At 44.3% G+C, this 12,901-nt stretch overlaps 1 protein-coding gene and 1 long non-coding RNA gene across 2 annotated transcripts in view; one reads left to right on the forward strand and one right to left on the reverse strand.

The window, feature by feature from the left end:
- Positions 1-12,901, forward strand: part of LOC110388714 — a 49,104-nt gene that overhangs the window by 18,157 nt on the left and 18,046 nt on the right. The window lies entirely within an intron of this gene.
- LOC110388673 (keratin, type I cytoskeletal 20-like) lies at positions 140-4,104 on the reverse strand. Its single transcript, XM_021378189.1, has 8 exons — positions 3,624-4,104; positions 3,305-3,387; positions 2,945-3,101; positions 2,634-2,795; positions 2,426-2,551; positions 2,059-2,279; positions 1,085-1,125; positions 140-444 (listed from the first exon to the last, which is right to left on the reverse strand). Exons 1-8 carry the CDS (start codon positions 4,044-4,046, stop codon positions 347-349), a joined length of 1,311 nt encoding a protein of 436 aa, XP_021233864.1. The 5' UTR covers positions 4,047-4,104; the 3' UTR covers positions 140-346.

Below are 12,901 nucleotides of genomic sequence, written 5' to 3' on the forward strand. Positions count from 1 at the left end.
GTCATTTCTCCTTATTTGAAAGTCATGTTTATTGAAGTGAGTCTCCAATGCACTGGGATGACAGTTCACGTTCAGAATAGGCACCCCAAATCAACATTGTAATGCTCTTTTGAATATAAATCTACTCTAGATGTTCTGCTATGTAAGGCAAAAATGATTGTTTTTAATAACACATACACACACACAAAGATGAAAAACTAGATTGTTTGGGATTTGATAATTTGGCATTTTTCAACCCTTGCTGATTTCACGGAGAATTAAATCGGTTTCTTTATGAAGCTTAATGGTGCAGTTCTGGCAGCAGCTCCACGAAGCGCAGAGGCGGTCTCCCCTCCGCTGGTGCTGCTCACATCTTCTCCTCAATCTCTTTAACCTGAGAGGACACGACTTTGCCATCAATCACCTCTTCGACAATTGTCTTGATCTTTTTAATTTTACTTGATTCTGGTAATGAAATTGAACAGTAATTAGTAAAAATGGAGTATGTATTGACAGAATAATATTACTGTTGTACTGGCAGCAATTTCACTAATGAGAAAATAGACAAAGGCATCTTTTCGATGCACAGTTACTAGGAAGTAAACTTTTGGGAGATACAGGGTATGGTTTATCCTCCTTCTAATATTCTGTATGTTACCCATAAAACTATTCTGGACATTGTGTTAAATAACTCTGTTCATCATGACGTTTTTGCTTCAGATTAGCACAAATTTGCAATCCTGAAAACTAGGAACTTGCTTACATAGGCAGGGTTTTTTTTGCTGTTGAAGTATGTACACTTTATTTAGGAGCCTGGCCTCCCTGTGCAGATGCCTCTGAAACCTTCACAAGGGAATTCCATCACTCTCTGCCATTCATCTGGCCCTTTTAGAAGTCTGTGGTTTGACCTTTGGCACCTGGGTTACGTACATAAAAGCAGGGCTTGTGTCATCCCAGGTTCCCTATTCATACATTTGATTGCTTTCTTGTTTTAAGATTTCACTGGTTGATTATTTGCTCTGAAACTATACTTTTTAAAATCAGGCTGTTAAGTCCATAACATTTAAGCAGGAAGCCATCAAAAATATATGCTTGTGCAACATACCTTTTTCAAGTTCATTTGTAAGTACATCCTCTTGGACCAACCTGTTTGGATTGTAAATAGGAAAACATAAGCAAATTGTGCCTGATGTACTGAAGAAACAACCTGGTGTGCTTCCTGCACCTTTAATCAAAACAGGTAAATTTCCTTTCATCAAGATGTTAGTTAAACCCACGTCATGTGTTTAGATAAGTTTTCACTACTAAAGTAAAATTTGTTAAGCATTAGCTATAGGTGGAATTAACCTGCAGGCTAATTTCTGCAGTGTTACAACTTCAGCTCATGCGGATTTGCCCAGACCAGTTCCCGAGCCAGAACTGCTGAACCAGGAGGATCTTTGGGGAAGCATCGCTCCCTGCTTGCGCTGCTCTGCGCTCTTCCACACATCTCTGTGCACTGCAGAGCAGGGGATGCTGGACTATCAGGACAATAAGTGTCAGCTCATTTACACCTCCTGCGTATTTAAGTAGCTTAGCTCCTAGTGGCAGAAGTACAGCAGAACAGAATCCTGCATGGGCTCCAACACTTGCCATAGTCTGCAAGAGAAGGTCAGTGTGCACTCACTGAGTGCCTTGCTGTAATGTAATCAGGTGCTGGTGCTGCCTAAAGCAGTTTAAAAAAATGTGCCTCAGGTGACTTTCCTTATAGTTAGGGAAGAATTGATCTAAAACTGCACCACTTTTATTCATGGAGTGTGAGTGGCTATCAAGCCCCTCAGCTCAAGAAGAGTAACAGCATGTAGCTGTTGCAGAGATTGGCACAGACTGAACTGAACACGGCAGCAGCCTCAGAAGGAGCACAGCCTGCAGCCTGCTTGGAGCCTACAGCCGAGAGCTGGGCAACAGGTGGACTTTTTTCCTTCAAAAACCAGTTGCCAAAAGAGAGATTTTACCACTGTTACTGTCTGAGAATTTAGAGAGCGTTTGCAATGCTGCTCGCTGTCGGTGGCGTGAAGCTGCCAGAGCCCCTTTCCTCACCTGACGTCCTCTCCTTCCAGCAGGCGTCGGTACGTGGCGATCTCCAGTTCCAGGCGAGTCTTGATGTCCAGCAGGATGCTGTACTCCGCGTTCTGCGCCTCCATCTCAGCCCGCAGTTGCCTCAGCTGAGCCTCTAACCTGGCAATTGTTTCCTGTATTTGAGCCAACTGAAAACTGTAACGTGCTTCAGTTTCAGCCAGAGTGTCTTCCAAAGACTTCTTCTACAATTAGTGAAAAAGAACGGAGATTTATTGTTCAAGAGGATACATTTTGTCCTTAAAATTACGTTTTGAAAAATGTCTCAGTTTCTGCATTTATAACCATCTACTAAACACGGGCCTTATTTCAAGCACTGCTTATTACTTACCATGTTCAGCTGGGTCTGTAATTCCAGCTCCAGGCTCTGGCAGATCTGCCTCCGATCTGTGACCTCTCTCCTTTGTTCTTGCAGCTGTTCTGCATTGGTTGCTACTTCCTGGTTCAGTGCTTCTGTCTGAAATAGGAAAATGGAAGGACTGTAAGCTGTGACCAAACATGGCAGAGGCTCTTGCTGATGTTCAAGCAATTGAGCTTACTTGCTTTTCAAATCGTTCTTTGGCTTCTTGGCGGTTCTTTTCTGCCATTTCTTCATATTGCCGTCTCATGTTTTCCATAATACTTGCAAGATCAATACCTGGAGCAGCATCCACCTCTACGTTAACTGAGCCTCCCACTTGTTTGCGCAGTCTGTCAACCTCCTACAACATTGAGCACTGTATTAGCATCAGCTAAAGTGAACTTTCAGGCCTAAATATCGGGCGGATATTCAAAATTACAGAAACAGAAGTAACTCTTAATTCTTAAATGTCACTGACAAACAGTGATGACAGTACTTTGCTGCTCTCACCTCCTCATGGTTCTTCTTAAGGAAAACTATTTCTTCATTCACGCTTTCAATCTGTGACTCCAGATCTGATTTCGTTAAAGTCAGGTCATCAAGGACTCGCAGCAGCCCGTTGATGTCACTCTCAACACTTTGCCTGAGCAAGAGCTCGTTCTCATACCTGTAAAACAAGGCTTCTGTTGTCATCGTCAAAATGCCGCGGTCTGACAAGAATGTCAAATCAATAACTTCTACAGCCCGAGTCCTAGAACATTTATTTTTACTAAGCTTTGTGGTTTACTTCTCAGCTTTGATACTAATAACTAGATGTTTTCCTGAATAACTGAAGCGTGAAGGAGTGCAGGCAATGCTCATGGAACTTACTTCAGTCTGAAATCATCAGCAGCCAGCTTGGCGTTGTCAATCTGCAGGACGAGCCTTGCATTTTCCAACTGTGCAGCACTGATCTAGAAAGGAATGGTTGGGAAGGGATGAAACACTGGTAGCAGAACTCGCAGAGGACCCTGAGTGAGTCTTAAACATTATGGAAAGTCTGTCACTAATTTGTATCTGGTCAAAATTAAGCATTTTCTGTTCCCAGGTGAGTTAGCTCCAATTTGAAACAGCAGCTTTTCCACGGTAGATTATTATCTTCCCCAAAGTTGCAGTTCACGTTTTTACAGATGGCTGTATGAGATCTTACCTTGTTTTGAAGATCCTCGATTGTTTGAAAGTATGAGCTGTAGTCACTCCTTATGCCTACTGTATTCTTCTCGTGCCACTCCTTGATCTGCTTTTCAAGCAGGGAATTTGCTTTCTCCAGAGAGCGCACCCTCTCCAGATAGGAAGCCAGACGGTCATTCAGATTTTGCATGGTTGATTTCTCATTGCCAGAGAGCAGCAGATCGTTATCAGAAATGTTGAGGTGGAAGGCACCGCCGGAGTTCTGCCTGTGGACACTGCTGCTGGAGATGCGGGTGCCGTAGCCGCCCGCTCCGCCATAGACGCTGGGTGCCTGGATCCGCTGGATGGCCGCGCTCCTGACCGACAGAGCGCTGGCGCCGGGCGCTGTGCCCTGGAAGCGGGCGGCCGTACCCAGCTGGAAGCTTTGGGTGGAGAATGACATTTTGCCTTCTCAGATGAAGTGGCTAGCTCTACACACCAAGCAGCTGAAGCGAAGCGCAGCGTGTGCTCTGTAAACCCTTATATTGTCTTTCAAAGAGGAAACACGGCGGCTGTAAACCCCACCTCTCTTGACGCATACTGTAATTGGTGTCTGCGCAAATAACATGCGGGACATTGTCCCCACACTCTGTAGTGTAAAGGGTTTTTAATCTCTTCATCTGCGTTTGAAAAAACTCCTCAGGAAATTTGGCTTTCTTAGTTTTTACTTTGAATAAAAGATAAAACACAAACGAGCTGCTGAATCATTTATAGCAGTGTATCTCTATACAGCCATTGTCTCTATACCCTTTGAACAAACCCTGTGTGCAGGTTATGAAATTAAAATGAGTTGACCGTATGTGACAAGAGACTTTAAATATTTATATCTGCAATCAAGTACATATTGCTGTTCCGTGAGCCATCGCCTGGGCCTGAGGACGGTTTAGAAAAGGCTCTAAATGATTAGAAAGGTGGCATTTGTATCTACCGCCTTAATTCATTTTATAGTAAGCACAAAACAGTAATCATGGCGTTGTGAAAATTAATGGCGTTGTAGTTTGCTTGCATTGAATGTACGCTTGTTTAGTGTTAGAAAACCCTTAGAAGTTGAACTAGGCTGCAGTGTGGTTGAAGTGAGGCAGGAAGCGTATTGTTTTGTGTAAGGATATCGGAACCACCTTGATGGCTCACTTTATTTTCCATGTGAGATGCAGAGGTCCATAGAGCGATAGTATTGAGATCAAGCTTCCAGCATAGCTAGCTCCAAGCCCTCCTGCGTGGCTGAAGTGAAAGCAAAGCAGAGCGTGCCCTGGCAACGTGCTCAGCACATTGTGTCCTCCGGCCAGTTCCGCTGCTGGCTGCTCTGCCATTTGCAGGCAATCAGCTGCCTCTGTTCAGCACACAAAGAAACCCAGCCACCTGTGTTTTGAGTAGTTCCTCCAGCTGCGATGTATGTACTACTGAGATGCAGAGATACAGTGGAAAGTGAGTGAAGAAGCTGATTGCTGAGGGAGTTAACTAGTGCTGCACAAAAGCAGGCAGCAGGTGTGCACCAGGACAAAGCAGGTGTAGTTCCTTGGGGCACTGCGTTTAGTGTACTTGAGTGTATTAATAATGTATAGCTAGCCAGGTAGAACAATTAACACGTATTGTTTATGTTAGTGAAAAAGAGCTGCCGTACATACTGGCCTTCAGTCTTGGGGCAAGGAAATCGGTGACACACTGAGCTCTGGGGGCACTAAGCTGTATCTTGGAAGCATCCTCAGGTTTCTGAGAACTCCTAAGGGTGGGATGCTGCGGAACCAGTTCTGCTCAGTTAAGTTACAGTGCTGCAGTCTGCTGTCAGTGCTGCAGCAAGGCAGAGTGCAGCTGTTCTGGAAATGTGTCTTCCAAAGCAAAATGAGCAGCATTCAGAGCAGAACTCCTTTGCATGAAGATGCAAAGTGTACATTCAGCTATCTGAATTGTCCTTGGACCTTGAACTTCTTTGGGTGTAGCTGAAAAGCGTTAATGTCTGAAGAACGTTTATGGCAGGTCTAGTCAAAGTACACTAGCCAGGTCAATTGGCCTGTTGCTATAGACACTCAGGGTGGGTCTGTTCTATCTGCACTGAATAGGAATCAATCACATTAGCAGGGCAGAGTTTACCTCTTTAAAACCATGAGAAGAACACAGCAAAGGTCCTGCTACAGTTACCTCTTTTGGCTATGTATTTCGCTGCCTGGATCTCTTACAGTATTCTCTGATGACCTATTTTTAGTAGACATTCTGCTTTGTCTTCTTAGAATTTATTAAAATTTGTTTCCACTTAGGTACAGTTCACACCATAGGTGAGGTTTTATTGCTCCATACATTTTTTTTGTCATGGAATGTATTGAATATTTTTTTTAACCACTGAAAAGTGCAGGAACGAAGAGGAGGGCCCGTGGCTCTGCCAGCGCCGCGCCAGAGGGCACTGCCAGGCTGTGCCTGCTCCTGCTCACGGCCACTGCTGGCCTCTGCTCCCACTCGACTATGCCCTGTACTGTCTGGGAGAACATGGGCTGCCTTATTTCTGTACGCAGAAACTGTTCTGACAGTCGGTAAGCTAAATAGCTGTTGAGAAACTTTAAAAATATGGCATTGTCTGATACCTGCAGTTGTGATCGATGTGAAAGCGGTGCTGTTAGCGCTCTGGCGGTACTGCAGTTTAATAGTGCAGTTTGCAACTGGAGATGTGGCTGTGAGCCCTCCACAGAGCACAGTCTGTGCAGAAACTGCTCAGCACTTCAGTCAGCGATGGGTCACTCTGAAAGTCTGTGTGTAGCCATAAAAACTGTTCATAGCAACGCTACTAAGTTGTTTGATTTCCTGAAGAACTGTCACCTTTGTGACGGACATAGAGAGCTATGAAGATAACCCATGCAAGGTTCTGATAACGTGTGCATGCCGTTTAGCATTAGTCACCGTCACTAACCAGCCAGAGGTAACCAGGCATGAGAGTTCCAGGAAAAAAGACACACCCAGCTTTGGCTCTGGCTTTGAGCAGCCTGTAGCTGGAACACACGCTTTCCTTTTGGCTGAATTAAAGGTGTAACTAAAGAAAAGCCTTTTTTAGTTCAGGCTTTAGTGATGATCCGCTTTAATGGTGAAATCCAGTGCCTGTTTATTAGTCCCCATGACCACATTGTTGGTTTCAGGTCGGGTTTTGTGTCATAAGAATTTGATTCCCTAAGGTCTCTTACAGTACAGTTGTGAAAAGCCATCCACTGTACAGAGTACATTCAAGGAAGAGGTGTTCCGTGTTCAATATTTCGGCTATATTCCAGCCAAATTCCATATTTCTGTGTTTGAAAAGTTCTCCCCTTTTCTTTGTAACCTGCCTGTGAGAAGACGTGGCTTCCTCGTTTATGCCACACACCTGGTTTAGAACCAAGAGAGCAGCAAGGAGAGCATTCGGGGCACAGTCAGCTGCTGTGCAGGTATGAGCCAATAGCAGCTTCTGAATTCAGATTTTTCTGAAAGAGTGGAAAAGGATACATAGGACAGTTCTCCACCCTGCGAGCAAACTGTTTGCACCATTTGTTAATGCCAGGGCTGCACCCTAGAATGCAAACAGTAAACAGAGATATGTTGTGTTTTGCAAACTGTGATCCAGGTGCATTGTGTAGCAAAATAGATCTCGGAAGCAGGATTTCACAGAGCACGGTAACCCTGCGGTCTGCAGGAAAAGCTCCTGCTTTGCACCTGGTACTGGGACCTGTTCTGTGTTGGTCTCTTTTATCTGAGAGCCACGAAGTGGGAACAGTGTGGCTGAGTTCACGGGAAGGCAAAAAGATGGAACTTTCTGGCTCTTGTCCCTGCCGTCTTCTGAGAGAACAGAAATGAGAACAGATGAGAAAATCAGCAAGCTGCAGAATATTCTGAGTGTGAGAGCAACCAGTGGCAACATTAGCTGAACTTCTGTGTGTGTGGAAATGAGGTTTGTACTCAGTCATATGAAACAGCTTAAAGCGAGCACAAAGCTGGAACAGTGCAGTAGCCACGAGAAGATGTGACACAGAATGGTGGAGTCCCAGCAGCCCGAGCTGGGAGGGCCCCGCAGGATCACGGAGTCGCGCTCCGGGCACCGTGCAGGATCTCTTCCCAACATATGTGTATCATTCAGGAAGCAAATACAATTTTCATGGCTCTGTGCAAATATATGCACACTTTGATAGTACACCGTAAGAGAAACATGCAAATACTACATTGCACGCAATGACATTTGTGTAGAATTTTTCCCTAGCTCTTATACAGCTGCCATCCCTAGGGTCCCGGGGGTGCCCAGCACACACAGTTCAGCACACAGTTCCAGTTCTGGTTGGCTCGCTGACCTTGGCAGTCTGACAGGCACAGGTACCAGGGCTGGCTGCTGCCGCACTGAATCAGTCACACTTTAATGCCTCTTGGAGCAGAAACGTCGTGCAGATGGACCTGTGTGTCACTAGGGGCCACCACACACCTTCTGAGAAGAGCTGCCTGTGCGAGCCTGTGTACTGCTTGCTGCAACTAGCGAGCCCGTGCTGGAACCTGAATGTTCTTCACGGCAATTACATAACAAAATTTCACGTATTACCCACTTCTCTGTTCCCATATCCAGAAGAAAAATTTTTTGCATAACTCTTGTGGCCAGATGTGTAAAGCAGTATTTATCCTCTCAGCCACAAGCTGTAGTTACAAAGAGTTCAGCGCTGTTTGTGGCAGTGAGCTTGTAGCAAAGGCTCCAAGTGGTTTCTGTCTGTCTGAACCTCAAAAGTTGAATTTGTGATAACAGACGTGTTCGTTATCCATCCAGCTAGTGCCCCTTGCTTCATTACTGGTGCTCAAACCTTAATCTTTAGAGAGAAGTAAACTCTAGACACTAAATACACATATATTTTGTTATGACTTGTGTGCTTTGTTTGCTTTTGATTTTATGTTTTTACATAGTAGCTATGTTATTCCCAGTGGAACATATCACTCAGAAAATGTCTTAGTGAAAGCCTTGGAACTGTTCTGTGGCAAGATCATCCAAGAACTGCAGCCTGGCACTGACACGCTGGTTTTTGCCCCAGTAACGAGGAAGGACAGAAGTGGTGGTGGTGAATTTCCAGCACTGGTAACGTTAACGTTCCAGTTTTTTGCCTGGTTCTAACAACACTGCACGTTCCCTGCTTTGTCGTTGCTCTGCTAAGAGTTGCTTCCCATTTCTTTGTTTTAAGCATTTTAAGCTTTAATTTCTTGTATGTGTGATTCAGGCAGTGCAGATCTCGCTGGAGCTCGTACCTTTTTTCTTAAGGTATCGCACTTTGTTCCAGAGAAATACCGTATAGTTTGTCAGCTTGTTTCTTTCCTCTTCCTTTCCCTGTCTGCTTCAAATAATTATTCCTCTAAATTAATTATGTTTTCTCTAATTAAATTGTATTCCTCATTTTCACTGCTTTCATTAGAGCTTAATGACAGCCTATCGAGTTAAATCCTTTTGGCTTGTCCTTGGGACGTTGTAAAGCAAAGAAGGTTTACCCCTGAAGTCTAGATAGTTGCTGAAAGTGCCTTTGCCACAGTTGATGTTGTTATTTTATGCCTTTAAGCTTCTGATGCATATTCAGACATTCAAAAGGCAATTTAACATGTCTAGAAGAAGCAGCCGTGCACCTGTTCCGCCATCAGGTCATGTCTAGTCCTTCCTCAGCTGTACATCTCTATCATAAGGATAGCCCAAAATTCAAATGTGAGGAACTGATAGTTGTGCTTAATGTTGTACTTCTGGGAACAGCTCCTTTATGCCAACCCTCAGGTGTACGGCTCAAATAGGTCATGACAGTATAGCTCCACAAATAGAAATATCTTTGAAACTGCTTGAAAAGAAACAAGGAATTGTAGTGAGGCAGGAGTTCTGAGGAAGCAGTGTGCAGTAAAACAGGCCCAGATACTTTCTGCTTTCTCAAAGGGAAACACGCATGCGGAGCCAACAATTAAGATGCTTTTGCAGAATAGTTTGGGAAGTGGGGAGCAGGGGGTGCAAGCCTCTCAAGCATCATTCTTACTCTTCACTTTATAGATTCTTCCCTCTTCTACATGATTCATACACAGGAGCAGGCATCTCCCAGCAAAACTTTAGAAACCTTTATAGGTCAGGGTGTGGACATTGTGAAATGTTTTACTGGCTCTTCCACCTATTCTCTGTGCTTCGGTAATAGCGTGCAAACGGTGTTTTTAGCAGTGCTGTAAATGCTAGATTTTGTTTTCTTCTCCTGCTGAAATGACTTGCTTAATTTTGCATCTGTATTAACGAGGCAGGTACAAAGCAAAAATTTTGCATTCAAGAGAAGTTTCTTGCTTGTAAATAAGGAAGAGAGCTGCCAGTGTGTGGCCACATCACCAGAAAGAATGTGTGATTAATGGCACCAGCCATTACTGCATTACCTCATCGCAGACTTCTTCCAGAGGATCAACAATTCACTTACCAAAGCTACGTATTGTAATACACCTTAATAAGTTTTAACATTTCTACAAGTGAAATGAGCTATGACTCATACGCATTCTGGAGTGCATTCAAGTCTGTTATAAATACGTTGGAGGATTATTTAGTGCAGGACTTCCTTAAATGGCAGGTGAAACTGCAAGCGGTGATTTGAGAATGCTGGTGGTTTCAGCCTCCTTTTATAGACTGAAAGTTCCTGAGTCTTGTCAGTTTGCAGTAGTGTTACATCACTCACTGAGCCTTAGAAATGACAGTATCCCCTGCTGGGGTTTTTCTGCTATCCTATTCCATCTATGGGAAATAGGATGTCTTCATTTTGAGCCTGTTATTTTTTATGATATTTCAAATCCGAAAAGTTGCAGATTCCTTTGAGCCTGGGTCAGTCACTTCTTTGGTACTGAAAGAGCCCCTCTGTGTGTATTTACTACTCGTGTGGAATAAATTTCAGCTCGCAGCGTGTTCAGACTGTTTTAGTACCATAAAACAATGACGTACTCTTTAAAGCAATACAGTGTCACACTTGTGAAGATTTCCTTTCCTTCAACACACTGGTCTCAGACTCAGCAAAAGAGGCATGTGCACCATCTCTTTTTTAGAGTTTCCCAGACTGTACAAAATCAGCCAAGCCGTGCTGCTGGTGTTTCCCACAGGACTGATCTTTGCAGGGCTCCTGACGCATGCAGCCTGAGGTGCCCGCTCGGTGACGTGCGGGACGCGGGCTGGGGGTGCCCGCTCGGGATGCAGGATTGCGGCGTTTTGCGGAAGTTGACTTAGCTGGTAGCCGAGGAGAGCAGCAGCCGTGAAGGGGTGAATTCAGGTTTGGTCTCTCTCGGTGACTTTCCTTGCAGCCCTGAGCTAGTCATGCCATCTCTTTTTCCAATTTCTTAAGCAATAAGAAAGGGATTGCTAATACCATTCCCACTCGTTATCTCCCTAACTTCATCTCTCAGTGTGTTGTGAGAGTATGATGTTAACCGTAGGTATGAGCAGTGGATGCTGGTATCATGATTTATTATTTAGAGTACAGAACAAAATCTCAGAAGGAATAATGAATGAGCAACAGATACAGGGTAACAAATGGCCAGCAACGCAGCGTCGTTAGCTGTTCCATAGAAAGAAATCATCAGTGACACATCGTATTCTGAAGTCAGGAGAAATGCCTAGGAATAAGCATTTTTTGCCATAGAATAACTGCTTTAATTTTGCAAACAGAGTGCAGTGTAACTAATACATATGTGTTTAAGGACTAATTGGTTCAATTCAATTATTGAAAGCAGCCAGCATGGATACATTAGAGCCATGGATGTGCGATGATGTTGGCAAAGTGAGTGAACTGCGTGAGGTCAGCGTTACGAGCTGTGCTGGTCAGTGGCACAGCTGTGCGAGCAGGGCAGTGGGCAGGAGCTCTGCTTTGCGTCTCGGTGCCGTGGTGCCGCAGCTGAGCGCAGCGCGGGGACACGAGGAGCACGCCTCACTTCTGCATGAGGATGCTGGGGCGCAGCAAAGCCAATGCGTTGCACAAGGATGTGAAATAAGGACAGGCATGTTCTATTTTGCTTGTTCTACAGCTATTCAGTTTTCTTTCTTCTTTCCTCAAACTTTAGCACGATCAAAACCTAGCGCAAAACAGATCCTTTCCTTTGATTTAGAAATAGGGGACCACTTAGAAGTTTTTATAACTACTTGTATCGCAAGAATGCCAATATGCTTTCTAAATTTGATAACGTATAGCTTTAAGTAACACAGGAAACTGTTCAGGAACATTGTTAGGCACATTTTGTCCAGCTGCTACGAACACCAGATCTGGCTTGTTGGATCTGGTAAGCCATAAGGAAGGACATTGTTAGTTAGCCAAGAGTTACCAGTCCTGTATTACAAGTTTTACCCCATTTAAAGAAACCATTAGGTAATCCATCCGATGCATTTGGGATCTCTTTGTGCAACAAGGGTGGAGAGTTGGGGGAGGGGGCAGGGGGGGATCATGAACTGGTCTTAACATGCCGGTAAGAACTCGTGGTATTGTAGAGATGGACTTTGTTTGTCTTAGATCTGCATTTTCTTTGAAATTTTCTTTTGTGAGTCGTGTTTCAAAGGAAAGCTGGTAATAAGAATCCTGTACGAAAATCCGTCGTGAGGAGATATCAAAGAGAACTGTGACAATTTCTCTCATGAATATGAGACTGCCCAGAACACACTGTTTTATGTGTAGACGTTGACTTTGGAATGCAAATCCATACAGACACTCTTGGTGCTCCACTTTGTCTCTCTTAGTTCTGCTTTCCCAGCGTCACTGTCTAAACAGTCCTAATAATCTTGCTGTTTCTCCTGCTTAGTTTTTAGTGTTGCGTATCTCTGAAAACTTTCATGTTGCTGGCAGGGTCTCCTGCTGAGCTGGGGCTGGGCTGACTGGGGAAGGGGAAGGAGTTTGGGTTTGGCTGAGGAGCGCTCTGCCTCCCAGCACGGACACCTCGGTGTGCACTGCCTATACCAGCCCGTCCTGACTACGGGATCCGTCAAGCAAAATAACGAGCGTTAACATGAAAGCAAGTCGCTGAAATGGAGTTTTGAATTAAATAGGTCACTGAGAATGTATGAGAGTACATGGAAGAGTACTTACAGCCTTGGAAGGAAAATGTGTAAAGATAGCTGAAGAAAATTTCTCTAAAACTGAAGAATAAATGAATGTTTCTAGGATGTAAAGTAAAATGTACTTTTCAAGAGCACTACTGATAATGCTGCTTCAAATGGCAGCAACCAGAAGTTGCATAGAAGGAAATCTGACAGTTCTGCTTATATAAATGTCACCTGTAACTCGCACCGCCTCTTTTCTTCGT

The sequence above is a fragment of the Numida meleagris genome, chromosome 26 (assembly GCF_002078875.1).
Source record: "Numida meleagris isolate 19003 breed g44 Domestic line chromosome 26, NumMel1.0, whole genome shotgun sequence".
Taxonomy (NCBI): domain Eukaryota; kingdom Metazoa; phylum Chordata; class Aves; order Galliformes; family Numididae; genus Numida; species Numida meleagris.

What these genes read in the sequence shown, in the direction of transcription:
- LOC110388673 (XM_021378189.1), bottom strand. Translation starts at nt 4,046, where the DNA reads ATGTCATTCTCCACCCAAAGCTTCCAGCTGGGTACGGCCGCCCGCTTC. An exon ending in AAGAACGATTTGAAAAGCAA is followed by an intron (nt 2,552 to 2,633) that starts GTAAGCTCAATT and finishes TTCCTATTTCAG; the next exon opens with ACAGAAGCACTGAACCAGGA. An exon ending in TACAAATGAACTTGAAAAAG is followed by an intron (nt 445 to 1,084) that starts GTATGTTGCACA and finishes TTTCATTACCAG; the next exon opens with AATCAAGTAAAATTAAAAAG.